General features: G+C 39.0%; 1 protein-coding gene across 8 annotated transcripts in view; it reads right to left on the bottom strand.

The window, feature by feature from the left end:
- Positions 1 to 1474: 1474 nt before the first annotated feature.
- NEBL (nebulette) overlaps positions 1475 to 16302 on the bottom strand; it is a 186787-nt gene continuing 171959 nt past the window's right edge. For 5 of the 8 annotated variants that reach the window (XM_079948298.1, XM_079948297.1, XM_079948289.1 and 2 more), the window contains 4 exons: positions 15451 to 15543; positions 14136 to 14261; positions 8949 to 9064; positions 1475 to 7270 (listed from right to left, as the gene is read on the bottom strand). In XM_079948298.1, the coding sequence (XP_079804424.1) occupies positions 7094 to 7270; positions 8949 to 9064; positions 14136 to 14261; positions 15451 to 15543 (512 nt within the window). In that variant the 3' untranslated portion in view covers positions 1475 to 7093. The remainder of the gene's footprint in view (positions 7271 to 8948; positions 9065 to 14135; positions 14262 to 15450; positions 15544 to 16302) is intronic. The other 3 variants (XM_079948290.1, XM_079948292.1, XM_079948293.1) reach the window with 1 other exon arrangement.

Here is a 16302-nt window from a genome sequence, read left to right as displayed (position 1 = left end):
TTAAAACAAAATGTTTGAATACATTGAACGCTCCTTTCTCTCTGCTGCGTATTTACACATGAACTGGAACAAAAATACCAGTTCTGAAAGAGGCATACTATGTTAGCTCAAAAGACATGTATAAATAGTTGCAGCTGAGTGAGAAAGGTAGGAACCCTATTGTTTCAGCTCCATCAGCCATCTTGGACTATTTCTCTTTATTTTAATAATAATCTACAAAGGATTTTGCAACCTTCTCCGGCAAGATGCCAGGCACTCGATTCTCCTGAATATCATGATGTACTCTCAGTATGCAGATCCTGACCATGATCAACACAGACAGATCAGAGGGTTTAACTGGGGAAAAACATGTGCCCTAATGCTTTGAAAAAGGGTAACATTACAATGTACTTGCAGCTATTACTTTGGCTCCTTAGTTGCTGGCAGCTCCTCCTGAACAAACTGTACTGAAACAAATAGGAGCTATGCAAAAACACAGCAATGTCCAGGATACATTCACCCCGGTGGAGCTTGTTTTAGAGATCATACTCCACGATTTCACCATGGGGAGATCAGGGCAGCAGGAGGGGTATATTTCTGTATCATCCAATACCAAGGTCCAGAGGGTGGCAACATGAGAATGGGCCTTTTCTGCAATGGCTCCCTGTTTGTGGAATGCTCTCCCCAGGAAGGGTCATCCAATCACCTTCCTTATATATACTTAGGCCCCGGGCAAATACATTCCTCTTCAACCAAGCCTTTGGCTGATTAATATTCTACAGCATTTTAAATGTGTGTGTGTTTTTGGGGGGGTTTATTGTTTCTGTTTTAACATTTTATTTGTGTTTTTATCTTGTGAACTACCCCTCTGTGATCTTTTGATGAAGGGCGGTACATAAATTTAATACATAAATAAAAATAAATCTCTGATCCTGCTGCCACAGCTACAATCAAAAGATTGTAAAAGTAAAGGACCCCAGATGATAAAGTCCAGTCAAAGGCAACTATGAGGTTGCGGCGCTCATCTCACTTTCAGGCCAAGGAAGCTGGCGTTTGTCCACGGACAACTTTCCAGGTCATGTGGCCAGCATGACTTAACCGCTTCTGGTGCAATGGGACACCATGATGGAAACAAGAGCGCACAAAAACGCCGTTTACCTTCCCGCAGCAGCAGTACCTATTTATCTATTTGCACTGGCATGCTTTCAAACTGCTAGATTGGCAGAAGCAAGGAAAGAGCAACGGGAGCACACCCCATCGCAGGGATTTGAACTGCTGACCTTCTGATCAGCAAGCCCAAGAGGCTCAGTAGTTTAGACCACAGCGCCACCTGTATCCCAGGGCTAGAATAGACCTTCACTTACCCTATTCTAGCATGGGCACCCTGAAACTGCCTGTCAAAGTGACACATATTTCACTACTACAAAGGAAATATCTTTGCCATGGAGTGTTGTGGCTTTGAAAAGTTTCTGATTAATATCTTGCATACATAGTAGCAGCTTTAATATTTTATTTCAGTGCCATTGTATGTTATGCAGAATATGTAAATGTTACAACTACTTGACATCAACCAAAATGTGAACTAGGTTGCATAGGTTAGTACTTCAGGCAGCAGAAGAATGTTGCTCTAGTCCACTGAAGCATTGAGATTCACAGTGTACAGGGGCGGAAAAAGGATTTAAAGCATTTCTAATAAAATATATTTTAATAGCTGGTGTTATCCTTTCGCATAACAAAAGCCAAATTATGCCAATGCATCATATAATCTCTTAAAATTACTCCCTTCCCCTGCTGAACTACAAAGTTTCCTTAATAATTTTATACTCCCAAATAAAAGTACAATTTTGCAAATTAACTCAGTATATGCATTTTTAAGCAAACGTACAAACTAAGCAGTTTTGTTATTTGTTTTTTTATAAATTGCAAAAAGTAGATGAGTTCCACATCATGCTAACCAAATACAGTCAGAAAAAAAATGATTTCCAGTGGTTTAGAGACATGTACTTTGCAATACAGATTTGTAATGATACAGCAGATAATTTATGACCTCTCTAAATAAAATGTTTCTGTTGCAACTTGATTACATCATAAATACAATATGCAATTTCTATATATTGGACAAAAAAAGCATATGAAATTCATTTGAACATCCTGTAAGTAGTACAGGCAGTTTCAGAAGAAAATATAACTCCAAATATTTATCCCAGGGGGATTCAAAGTTTGAGGTGCTTGGAGGCACATTCGTGCTTCAGAAAGACCCATATACAGAGCTAAAGTTCTCCTTGCTCTTTTTCATATGAAGATGATTTCATGAGTTTGGCTATTATGAATTGTTATGTTTTTGATGGAAGAACAATTAGAGACTTAACAAAAAGGTCTCAGCATTCCTCAGTGACTCTAATCATCTGACTGTGATTGCCAGATCTTGAAATCACAAACTCTAGCAACTGGGCTGGGTCTCAGATTAGAACTCTCTGGCCAGAGATAGGAAAATAGAGCAGGTCTGGTAATCAAACCTCAAAACTGGCACAGTATTCACTTAAGGTTTACAGCTTTACAAGAGAAAAAGTACCGGTCCTTCCTCTCATTGTTCCAGCAACTGGCCCTGAAACAAGCAACCTTGTCAGGCTCGTTTTATGGTGTTTGAACCAAAGTTTGGGGAACAGAGAGACAGCTTGAAACAAGTCTGAATTTGGAAAGAGTTGCAGGCAAACAGGGGCAGAAAACCTGAGGAATTTTAGCTACAGTTGGCTAAAACTGAGCTGCAACAGTTTTTTATCTGGGAATCTGATGCAGAATTTGTAATTGTGCAGTCTGCAATAGAATCTGATTCCTTCCAACATCTGATGCATGTTCCCTCGTTGGAAAAAAAGCATACCTCTGTAAGCTAGAAGTGAAGAAATTGCAGCCCTGCAGATCTTGTTGGCCAATGGTCAGGAGTGATGGGAGTTGGAGTCTAGCAACATCTGGAGGGTGACGGGTTCCCCATCCCTGCTTCCGGACTTACTGTCATTTGGGATAGGGGGAAGCATATTGCAGAATATGAAGCTGCCTGACACCAAGAAAGATACTTGACCCATCTAAACCAGTGCTGTAACTGGAAGCAGTTCTTCAAATTCTCAGGCACATCTTTCATACCTGGAATTCTTTTAATCGTAGTTGCAAACTAGAGAACCTGGACCCTTCATAAAAACCATGTGCTCCATAATGAACAGTTCATTCTTCCAAGCAGTATTTTACACTAAAAAGTAGATTCTTTGGTGCTCGCTTCGGCAGCACATATACTAAAATTGGAACGATTCTTGGGCCAACAGCAGCATATGAAGCTCTGACTACATGCATCGGTTTCATCTCCTTGTCTATCTCCTACCTCTGAATCTCAACCTAGAGAAGAATTGGCAAGGCATTGTTAAGAGCTTCATAATTTTAATTCAGAAGTTTGCATTTGTTAGCAGAAAACACTGCTAGGTTGGAAGAGTTCGATGCTACTGATTGGGTTTCAGCTATTTAATTATTAACTAAAGTTTATCCATTAGTTAACGGTATAATGTCATTCCTAACACCTAAAATCTAACAGCTCTTATTAACTAACTGCTAAACTACATTCTTCCCAACTTCTGTGTTTGCAATTGTTTTAGAAAGAAGAGTAAATTTCAGGTATTGTCCAGTACAAGGTGAAACACCCCAAAAAATTAAAAAATGTTTTTCACCTCTCTAGAAAATGTCTTCTTAAGTTGAGCACATTGAATTGTAGTTTTCAAAAGGATACTTTTTATGTAGCTCCATTTTGTGGTGGTGGAATTCAGTTATGAATGTGCACTGTGGGAATCATAAGAACTACATCATACGTTATTAGACAGCCTTTGCCAAACTGCAGCTGCCTTCCTGACCATTGGCCTTGCTGTCTAGAGCTGATGGGCATTGTAGTCCACAACATCTATAGGACAGCAGGCTGAGGAAGGCTCTTATAGCATAGTTGCCACTGGAATCCATTTCTGCATGGCAGAGTTTAATCTGAAGGGTTTTCCACAAATCTGAGTCATTTAATAAGTGCCACAACCCTATGAATAATCCACAATAGGTGAGATCCATTGGCAAGCACACTGCTTGTGTATGAAACTGTATGAAACTGCATTCATTTATATGCAGCATGGTGCACCAGCTCAAAAACTGCATTAAATATTTGAATAAATGCCATAAACATTTTGCAGTGGGACAGTTCTCTTTGAAAAACAATTACCAGTACCTTGTTTCGGGGGGGGGGGGGGTTAAATTACAACAGGGAAATAAAGATGGCATTCATCCTTGCAATTTAATATCACATGTAATAATGTCACAGACTGCATATGTATGTTGTTTGCACAAATATGGGTATTGCAGACAATTTCCTTTACTTAATGAGAAACTATTTTGACAGCATTGCTTGCCAACATGGAGGTGGTTGAATGAAGGGACTGAAAGTGCAAGTAGATAAATAGGTACCACTGCTCTGGTTCGCCAGAAGCGGCTTAGTCCTGCTGGCCACATGACCCGGAAGCTGTACGCCGGCTCCCTCGGCCAATAAAGCGAGATGAGCACTGCAACCCCAGAGCCGTCCGTGACTGGACCTAATGGTCAGGGGTCCCTTTACCTTTACCTTACAACATTACAATATCAGCATAAGGTAAAGGTAAAGGTTTCCAGGGCAAAGCTCCCCACATATTCCTTCAAAACTCGCCACATATAAACTGAATTGGCATGGTCTCATGAGTAGATTGGTCCATCTCATCTTGTGAACACTTGAATCAGGCATGACATTCTTTTTATTAACACCATTCTGAAGTCCATGCTCTGGCCCAATGAATAGCTAAATGGCCTGAACTGCCCAGGTCAAACTGAGGCCATTCTCACAGAAAAATGGCTAGGAGACAAAACAGCTGCTGGTCTGATGGAAAAAATGGTTTATTTTCATTCTCTTGGGTAAAACAGAATAATAGAAATGAAGAACTTTCTATTCTTTAACTTCTGTACTTATGAGTTACTATGTTCGAGATGTTATGCTAGAGACATTGTCCTCTGACATCTGAGAACAAAACTCTCTAAAAGCAGTTTAAATATACTTCCCTTAGACAATAAAAAAAAATTATGCACAATAAAATGGATGCAGCATACCTTCAAAGGTCAACTTCAGTAATTCATACCATTAGCAAAATACATTGTAGCCCTTAGACACCAATCTATGTAAATAACAATCTATTTAAAAAACATCTTACTTGGGGGTTTACATTTCCCTCTCTCTGACCTGGATCTTTTTTTAAAACACACATACACCCACACCAGTCCTGATTTTATTTGTATGGAGGAAAAACAAGAGATAAATGGTCATAAATATCCATACTTTGAGTACCTAGAAAAATATATTCTTCCCATACCTCCCCTTTTCATAATATGTTGGATACTATGAATGCAGAATGGAAGTAACTTATATTGGTACTGATTTTTATTTTTTATTTTTGCATAAACAATTAGGAATATGTCTCAGCAAATTTGTTTTCATGCACTACTTGCTGGGCTTGAAGAAATGCGCTGGTTCAGGGGACAAATTCTGACAACTAAACTCATTGTATTTCCCTTTTGCTCTTTCATTTTTTTTACCTTGTGTTAATAATAATTGGCTTGATCCAAACATTCGCTTCAACTGACAGAATGCATCTTTCATCAAATGAGTCTTTCCATCAAAGGAAGGAAACCTTTGGACCCAACCCTATAATACTACAAAGTTATTCACCAGTATTATCTTCAGTATTGGTCTCCCCATTTGCAGATAAGGAACTGAGGTTGAGTGAGAGTGACTTAAGCAAGGCCAGTTGATGAGCTGGTGGGAGAAGTGAGATTTGAATCAAGTAAGACAGCAGTGCAAATGATATCATTTTTTAAAAAGAAAACGGGAAATAATGGTTTTGTATTTTTTACCTTGTGGGAAGACAAAAGTTTCTCAGGTGGATGCCATGCTTCAATTACTGAGTAAATCCTTGAGTTATATTCACAAAGCTAGAAATTTACTAAATATCTAATAATCTTTTTCTTGAACTAAGCCTCTGGAAAAAATCACATTCTTTGCCAGTCAGGTCCCAAATCCAAGCCCCAATTCATGAAGTAACCCCTACCACCAATCCATTAGACCAGAGATGGAAAACCTGTGGCTGTCCAAATGTGGCTGGACTCCAGTTCCCTTCATCCCTGGCCAAAACATCTGGAAGGCTACATATTTGCCATCCCTGCACTGAACCATTACACGTAAAGGGTACAATTATATGTCATTGCAAAGTTCTCAGGACAGACCCTTACAACAACAAAAAATAGATATATGTGTTTTGAAGACAGTGCTTTGAAGACAGTAATTTCTATACAAACAGTGTTAATACAAGGGGAAATAGAAAAGGTTGGAATTAACAAAATAGAAAATGCACTCTAAAATTGTTTCTAACTGTGCAAAAAGGCACAGCTATTGTCACGACTTGGAGATCATTCACAACTGGTAGTTTGGGAGGACTGACATGAATTGGGACTATGGATGAGAGAAAATGAAAGATTCAGGGGAAAATACAGTAGACAGCTGTGTGTCAGGAAGTTTCCGGCATTAAGTACAAGATACGTTTTGTTTAAGGCTGCCAGGCAGTTGTAAGCAACTTCTGAGCATGTCATTTATCACAACAACAAAAGATTTGTTCTGTTAACTTGGATTTTTAATTACTCGGACCTTAACACCAAGGTATAACCTCTTACAATTTCAAAGTCACACAATAAAAAATACCAGCTGCTTTGTGATTAAAACTTAAGTGGGAAATGCAGCCTACTGTAAAGGCAGAAACCTATCTAGGAGCTAATTAATAGAAACCTTTACATGATTACAAGCACCAGGTTTCCACCAACAAGTTTGTTTTTCTATATCTGTTTAAGCAGCACACTTTGAGAACTCAGTGCTTCTTGGACTTGTTAGAGGAATTGTGTTTGACTTCCAGAAAGGAGCACTGATTGTTACATTAACAGGGAAGTAATGAAGATGTGGTCTTAAAAGTACGTTTGTAAAGCTTAAGTAAATCAAAATAAAGCTCAGAAGTACTAACGGTGAGTATTAATTAACAAACTCAATGTAATTTGCTGGAAGCATTCCAGTTTTCCCAGTTCTCTGAACAGTACCATACATCCAACCATCATCAATTGGTTGCACATTGATGATGTAGTCACCATCCCTGAATGAAACTTCATCTTCATCTTGGGCACTATAGTCATACATTGCTCTATATGTTCTCTGTGAAAAGAAAGGAGAGGGGAGTCCATTAAACACAATTCACAGACTTTCCAACAAACCAGTCTCTACAAACCTACATTATATGTCACCACCAATGTGTGTTGTATAGATCAGCAAATTTTCAAATTGCAAAGAAATTATTCTTCATGGAACTAGGGATAGTCTTGAGTATGCAGCCCTGAATGTTAGAAACACTTTTGAAATATGCATTGTCACTTGCCTGGTCGTCATAAAATAAGCTAAGATATCCATATTTGGGGAGAATACCATTGGTATGAACTGGCACTTAAAAAGCACACAATATACCATACCAATTACACGTCACAATGCTCTATATCAGGCAAATTCAACAATCAACTATATTTGAGGAGGATTTTCACCCTTTTCCTGCCATTAATTGTATATAACCACACATATTACACATAGATATCTACACAATTGGAGTGGGGGGTGGGGAGAGAGATAAATTATTGTTGGGGAGTTTTTTAGATATTCACCATAAAGATGTGGTCACGTTTGCTAGCTAAACTTGGTGATCAGTCAGGGAAGACAGTATTTCAAAATCTATTCTTAAGCTACCACAATTTACTAAACACATTTATGCCAACCTAAGTATGGGAGAATCACCTGTTGGGAGCCACCCAGATTGGCTGGGGCAACCCAGTCACATGGGTGGCATTTTATTTTTATTTTTGTTTTTCTTTATTATTATTATTATTTCACCCAAGATTCTATGAGCTTGTCCACACTTCTGCTTGTGCAGCTGCTTAAACCTGTTTTTTCTGCAGATATTTGTTCCAATTCAGCAGTAAAGAGTGGGTTTTCCCAGGGAAAATGGCAAGACAAATGAAAAACTGCTCAGATCCATGCCTAAAAAGTATGAGAAAAGTGGACGTATGGATGGGTCCTATGATGCATTATGCGGTGGAAATGCTTACAGCAATATTTCATTGTTTACAAAAAGCTTTTAACTCAGAGTTTGAAGATCCAAACAATTTTACACATTTATTCACTGCCGTTCAAAGCAGTTTGTGGTAGATTTTTGGTAGTGTTTTAATCCATCATTCTTCATCAAGATGAGGTTGTGTTGTTTTTTTTAAGTGTCAGTTTCCAGCCATATGCCAGAAACATCAAGAGATATTTGGAATATCAAATACTGTATTAGAAGGTGTGGGAATGCGATTCTTTACTGTATCTTATGATTCTGGGACAGCCTTTGCCAACCTAATGCCCTCCAGAGGTTTAGGGATATGACTCCTATCAGCTCCAGACAGCATAGCCACACTGTGAAAAACTTCTAAAACTTTTTAGAAGCTTATTATGATCTGGGTGTAACTGAGAAACAAAGCTCAAAGTTCTACATGTAATTACATAAGGCAGCTGTCAGGTGAAATCTCCAGCATAATTCAATTACAATGTAGTAATTTAGCTACTGCATAGATTGCAATATGTAATTGAGATTTGTACTCCTTTAAGGTCTTAAACAGGTCCGTTACCAAAAAAAAAAATTAAGTTTGCTCAGGTTAAGTTTAGAGAACATGTTTATAGCCCATGTGAAAAAGTGCAAGATAAAGGTTTTTTTAAGACAGGCTCAGTTATAGAGGAAAGAGGGAAAATAATTGTGTTTGCAGGAGAGAGGCTGCTGTGAAAAGGATTAATTATTTAACTCAATACTCACCAAGGTAGCTGAATGTGGCTGTGAATGCATTGATCTCATAGACGACATACTAGTCTGGTGCATGTAACCATATCCTTGGGGCTGACTTTGTTGATATGCCCCCGGAAGTACAGGGGCTGCATGGCAAAAGAAACATAAATGAATTACTACAAGGGAACATGCTATGGTCATTCATTAAGTGAAGTGGTGCTTTCTTCTCCCTTTACAACATCTGCAGGAGTTGGTTTCCTCAGTAGGAACTGGAGTAAGCAGAAAGAGCTTCTGTATACACAAAAAAAGCTTGTCTTAGATAGAAAAACTAACTTTAAAAATTGGTGGGGGACTCCCCAAGCACACACAGACACCCCAAACTTGGCAGATGCAAGGAAGAGTTAAATGAAAACATTCTATAGTTAATGTCACATAACAATGTTGTGTTGTCTACAATTCCACTTCAAAAGAGCTGCACCCCCTTGACTTTTTTATTCTATGAAGCAGTACTTGTTTACATTCTATGGCTACATACCCCAACATGAAAATCAAAGGTTGGTAGATGTGGTTCTGGCCTCACAACCTTCCTACATCTTGCTGATCAACTACCCAGAGAGTCACAACAGGTGCATTCACACCTCTCTTCGCAGACAGAGTTCACTTCAGCAGTAAAGGAAATTACTTCTGTGCTGTCTACACTACAAACGCAGTGGGCAGCAAACAACTTATACAGTATTCACTTTGGGACCAGGGTTCTGCTAAAACAGAAAGACATGCAATCCTTCTACCAAACAAGCAATTTTATTAACCTAGAACACCACAATGGACACAGATACAAGCTGCTATAATATTAGGTGGGGGGGGGGGAACAATTGTTATCAAGGGATCCAAAAGCGCATCAAAAGGTCTCCAAATTCTCTGACCAAAGTAGGATATCTGTTCCCAAGTTCTTTGGATGTAGGTTAAACCAGGGGTAGCCAACATAGTTACTTCCAGATTGGCCATATCGGATGGGGCTGGTGGGAGTTTGTTATGTACTGAGTTGAATGGGATCCAAAATGCAGCAGTCTGATTGGTCCTAGAACAATAGGATCAAAAATGCAGCAATCTGATTGGTCCTAGAACAATACAGCAGTATGATTGGTCTGCAGGAGCCACCCAATCCAGCTCCAGATGGAAGTGAATCCACAACCTGATTGGCCTAAAGAAGAATTCCGGAATTAGCCAATCACGTGCAGCTCATTGTGTAAATAATGTATATAAAGCAGACACTTTGGGGGGACTTTCATTCCTCCTCACCACTATGAGCTGAATAAAGAGCATGAAATCCACTCTCGACTCTGAGTATATTTCAGAGTTGGTGTCCAACAACATCTGGAGAGCACCACATTGGCTACCTCTGGATTAGATATTATGGAGACATGAGGATGCTGTCATTTTGGCACCAGTGGGCCCAGTGCTCCCCATTCCTGCAGAAGGATCTAGGTTGCCCTTCTAAAAGTGGAGTGACATTGTGTTGTGATTTTCTCTTCCTCCATTCATTGATTGGGTACAAACACACACAAAGGTGGCCGGTATGTTGGTCCATATGAAACAAATGTCCTGCATCTGCTGTTGGGTTATTGGGACCAACCAAAATGTCACGAAATAGTAGCAAGCTTTTGAGTTGTGGAGAACATTTTATCAGCCAAGATGTTGTCCAAGGCAGTGGCGGGGGGGGGGGACACACACGATGTGGGGGAAGGACAAAAATTAGCCTGCGTTTTATAGTCACAAGGTCAGGGAGAGAGATATCCCTGGCATATCCCATGCCAAGGATATGTCTCTTTAAGACACAACTTCACTAGTATCATTTTCCTTTTAAGCAGGGATGTCATGTCTTCCCAAATACTTTTTTCATCTACAACCTGAGAAACTGATTGGAAGATGTGATCAAGTGGGGAAGCTGAGAAATTTCTGTAGTAATGAACACTAATCTCCATTTCCCATATGCATGCAAATCAGTACGTGCAACTCAGGCCCATATGCAGCTAAACTTACTGGTTGCACTGAACAATTATCACTCTAAAGAACATTTGCACAATTATTTCTTTGTTCCCCACCTGCAATTCTATACAGACCCAACATACTGCTCCTGTACCCAAGACAACCCTATGACTGTAAGTTATAGACATTCATAGGTTAGCTAGATCTTTCATGTTTGTTTGTTTGTTTGTTTGTTTGTTTGTTTGTTTTTGAGGCGTCCTCCTGCCTTTTGCCTTTGATCACTGAGACCTAATGAAAACTTTCTTAAACTTAGTATGTCACACACTACATACATGTGCCCACAAATCTTGCAGGAAAGCAAGCAGTCCTGCTCCCAAAGAGATGCAGAGATGCTGGCTGAATGTTCCATTGCCCAGGGCAAATAACAGGCTCAGAATACTCCTACCCGAGGGTGTGCAAGTCACAGGCAGCACTATAGCTGGCCCCATCCTAAGGCAGCTCAGCAGGAAGGAACTGCTTGTCAATTCATCACAGTCCACTTTAAACTTAGCTCCAAAGGGGAGTTTGGCACAAAAAGTGGCAATGTTGCATCATGCGGTATAAGCTGCAGATAATACTACCCAGGATGCGTAGAGCCTTCCACATCCCGGTAGACTGCTTAGCGTCTAACCTTGATGCTAGGCAGTCAATGCTGGATTTGGTTCATGAAGAGTCCCTCGTGGTGGAGGGATCATCATTGCAGGTGTCCTTATTTAACCTTGCCCTATAGATATTATTTTATCTATTGCTCAAGACTTTTCTATCCCGCCTGCCTGCAGTCCTATTGACATTCCCATTCCGATGGTATAAACCTTGTGTAAAAAAATTAAAAGAAATTTTAAAGATCATTGGTCTTTCCAAGACAGAATGCTTTACCATGCAAAACCTTTTTAATTATATGAGCTCTTTCCCCACGCAGTAAAATCTTTCCCATTTTTCCGAAAAATAACAAAGCCATTACAAATTGCTAGGTTTTTACACATGGTTAAATAAGCAAACAATAACAAAAGACTGTTGTATCATAAAAGCTCCTTGCTCCATTAAGTATGATTAAAAAGTGGTTTGGTTTTAATTATCTACTCAACTAGAAAATCTGATGGAATCTTAACTTTGCTTTTATGACTTACTTTCTTTTCACTATGCATCTCAACAGGAAATGCACTGAAATGAACCATGAAGTATATATAATCTAATTGTATAATAGTTGCAAAATCATAAAGCCTGGAAAGTAACAATTTGAACAAAGAGATCCTTTGATCTACAAAACCATTCATAAAATATTCTAATATTAGAACCTACTAAACAGGCCAGCTAGAAACCCTTTATGTGTCTGAATGGGGGAATGTTTGCCGCTTTATTACATAAATGCACACAGATTCCATTAGGCTGAGAAGTCTTGCCTACCCAACCCCTTTTGCTGATGTATAGGTAGCTCATAAAATATCGTATCCAAGATGCACCATCCATGGGACCACAATGCAGTCGCTACATTAATGGAAACACATGTACTATTATATATATTCAAAATTCTGTGGTAGCCCCCTAACTGTGAAACGTTCTCTCAGGATGGTTTTATTTTCCTTAATTTTATTGCATTGTTGGTTTTTGGCACTTATTATAATTTTACATTCCTGTCTTACAACAGAGGGATACTTCTCAGACTGAGTTCACTGGAACTGCAAAACATTTGATAGTGGCTGGATCTCTCTCATATATATTCATATATACCGGTAGATATAGATATATATTCAAATATATATATTTGAATCACAACTTATGTCAACTGCAACTGAAGAAAAGTATTCAGGACTTTACAGAAATGTAGTAAGCAAGATAACTCATTATGGGAGAGGACCTTCTTTTCAGATTAACACATTTCTTTTAACACTGGTGTTTCATAAAAGAAAATACATAGTTTGTCACTAATGGGCTTGAACTTGGCAAATTTCAGAGACCCAAATATTAAATTCCAAATAAGAAACACATAGTTGTCAGATGCTAATGGGAATGCTAAAGCTATTCAGTTTTAAGACGAAATACCTCCCTGAAATGACAAGGCATAGTTTAAATGGCCTGGAAATATAGTCAAGAAGAATAGAAGATTGCAATGAATATTTCATAGACATATTTAAGTGTAATGCAAAATCCACTTTAAAGCACAGACACAACAACAAGCATGCTTATTAAGTTCTCCATGTATATTCATTTACGGAAATGGTTGGCAACTTCGTTCAGAACACTGGCATGAAGATCGAATGAGCTGGGACTTTGCCAACATATACCAGAATTCCAATAAAAGCATGCAAGAAACACGGGGAAGCCTGAACTATCAGTCCTCAGTCTACAAGTTGCCCTGTGATAATGTGTGTTAAGAATGTAAGAATGTGATTTACAGTGGAGCACAAACCTTTAATTTAAATGATCAGGGGCCCTGCAATTGAACACAATAGCAGAAAGTATAAAATAATTCAAGACTTGGGTACTTGCCCCTCTCAGTGACTTAGATGCTGTGTACTCCTACAAAACACCCAACACAATACAAAATACACACATAGACAGAAATACACAAACACATATGGTATGGGTGGGTGGGTGGGTGTAGGACTGAGCACCCTAACTGCTTGTAATACTGTGCTGGCATTATAAATCAACTAGAACATTGCACCTCTTGCTGTGTAACAGCACAGATCGGTCACATGGCAAAGACCATGAACACCTTTCAAACACAGTTGACCAAAACTACATTAGACAGCCCCGGTCTCTATGTTCTCCTCACACTATCCAATGAGCTTGTACTTGGGACAAAGGCAATAAATAGACTGACCCCCTTCCTTCCCCCACCTCCCCACTTAAAGTCACATATTTGAAGTTATTTGCACTCTACACAACTGAAGTCAGAGGTGGACGAGCTTCATTAAAACAAAACAAAAATATTTTATTTAATAAATATGTTAATAGCTAACCAAGAAGAGGCATTAAGACCTGTGAATCAAACACTGCATGCAAAAAAACAAACAAACCAAAATCTTACTGGCTATCTCAAGGGCTCTTTGACATTAATAAAAATACATCTCTTACACAGCTGTTTGTTTACTGGGCAAACAAGGGTTGCTGGGTTAACCTGGAGATGTGCAAGGAAACAGGCACACTGTGACTGTTAATCAGAAGGGAACAGAGGACATCTATGGGTACCTCCTTCGTTAGATGGCCTTGTTACCTCACTGGAACAAGAAAACATAGAGCCCTCTGATTTGTCATCTCCAACGCCAGAAGTACTGGTTGAACGGAAATGCTGTTTACTGTAACGCCTTGCTTTTTCTACGAGGGGAAACACAATACTGCAGTAAATAGCTATAGGACAGATGAGTAAAGTAAGAGAGAGCTTCTTTATTTGTTTGTTTTTATTCAAATAACAGGGCTGACAACTTGGGTACTTCCCATGCCAGCAACATCTTGTGCAAAGCTGCCCCAAGATACTAATAACTGGAATCCATAAGCTCACTAAAATGTGCAAGTAGGGAAAACTGTTCGCACAGGAATGCCGCTATTGGATTCTGGCTAGGGCCACGCACGGACTGTTCCCACAAATACTGGTACAGCTGCGACGAGTGGTGCCAACTTGAATACAGTATTTGGAAGGCCAGGTAAGCCCCACCCCGCATAATCAATCACATGACGTGACTTGTGCACACCATTTGAATGGCAATGTCCGTCAACTTGGGGAGGGAAGCCCCCTCAAATATTTTATTGGTGGGGGTGAAGGGACCTTGGCCTCTAAGATCTGGGCTCCTATGGCTGTGACATAAGACATTTTACTGCCCAAAGGAAATTGTGTTGCTTACCCTTAAGAGGAACCATGCAGAAACTTGCTGTAATGTGGATTATAACTCCCCTATGATCCTCAGGTGAAGGGCGCTATAGAATTTGTTTGTGTGTGTAAAATTATAGCAGCAAGCAGATTATATTTAGTTATTCAGTTATTTAAGGGATACAATGGATAGCTCATGGAGGCTATGTGCTGTTTTTTTTGAGATGTGGTTTTAAATGGTTTGCATTTAACCACAGAATCTAGGCAGCTGATAGAAAACCCACAAGACCTATCACCAACTTTAAATTGCATTCTGGATCTTTCTGTAAGCCAAGCCATGTGATCCATAGCAAAAATTAAACTAACCATTGTCATGATATTAAATAAATTTCATAATTGGAATAAACATCCAGTGCTTAAATTAGACAGTAGTGGGCATTAGATCTGCAGCCTTTAGGCCTGTCCAGACATCAGTAAATTGCCTCAGGAAACGCAAACATGTGGAGTAAATAAAGCCTCACTCTGTGAATTAGTGCACAGGCCAATGACAATTCACATGAATGCGGCCACCCCATTAAAAAAATTGCTTCTGTGCTCACACAAATCAGTTCTGAAAAGCAGCAACTACATCATTAGATGGGCTGGTCAAATATTACTTGACTACAATCAAGCACTGGAGAAAATCATGTTAAACAATACCCGAAAGCATATGTAGACTCCTAGACTGAATATTATCTTCCAAAGGGTCAATGTCGAAGATGGAGCCAGGATCTGTGCGCCAAACTTTGAGGTCTTTCCCAAAAAGTAACAGTAAGACAGTTGGGGGAAGAAAGTAAAAGCACAAAGATGTTATCAGGGAAGACATAAATAATCCCTGTGGGCCATGGAGATGGGTTTTACCATGGATTTGACCATGGGAAAAATAACATTTGAAAAAGTGTAAGATATGATTTGTGGCTTCATAGTTTCATAAATACTATCCAACATTGCAGAAATAATTTTACGAGATTCTTAGTGTGTTACTGAATGAAAAGAATAAATGCATCTCATTTTCATTTCAATGCACAGGTCAGCACTTATAGTTTGCAAATAAAAATAATACGACTTTTCCAACAATAAAAATCTCATCATACCAGGTATTAAAATCATGGAGCTGAATTCCTTTTCTGCTAATCTACGTGAAAAAGTCAAATGGCAATTTCTTCTGTGATTACTTTCATTTTATAAAGTAAGTTAAGAATGTTAATAATTGGCTGCTCATATTAACAATTTAAGTACTTTTTATATTGTCTCTCTCTCTTTCTTTACCTTTCAGCCTTTGTAGAGCAAATTAATGTTTGATTAAAATACCTTTCATCTTATCATCTGTTCTGTTAATTACTATACTCATTACTTCAGAGGTGACTGCAATCAGGAATTCTGCGGCAGACAATTATCGCCTGATAACCCAAAACTGACCTATCATTTTAATCTTAAGAAGGAACTGCATATGAAACAAAGGTACAAAACATCAAATACAGATAACACTGCAACTAGACAGAACAAGATAAC

This window comes from Podarcis cretensis (assembly GCF_951804945.1).
Source record: "Podarcis cretensis genome assembly, chromosome: 12".
Classification (NCBI taxonomy): domain Eukaryota; kingdom Metazoa; phylum Chordata; class Lepidosauria; order Squamata; family Lacertidae; genus Podarcis; species Podarcis cretensis.
Note: the sequence above shows the minus strand (reverse complement) of the source record. Positions and strands in the feature narration are given on the sequence as shown.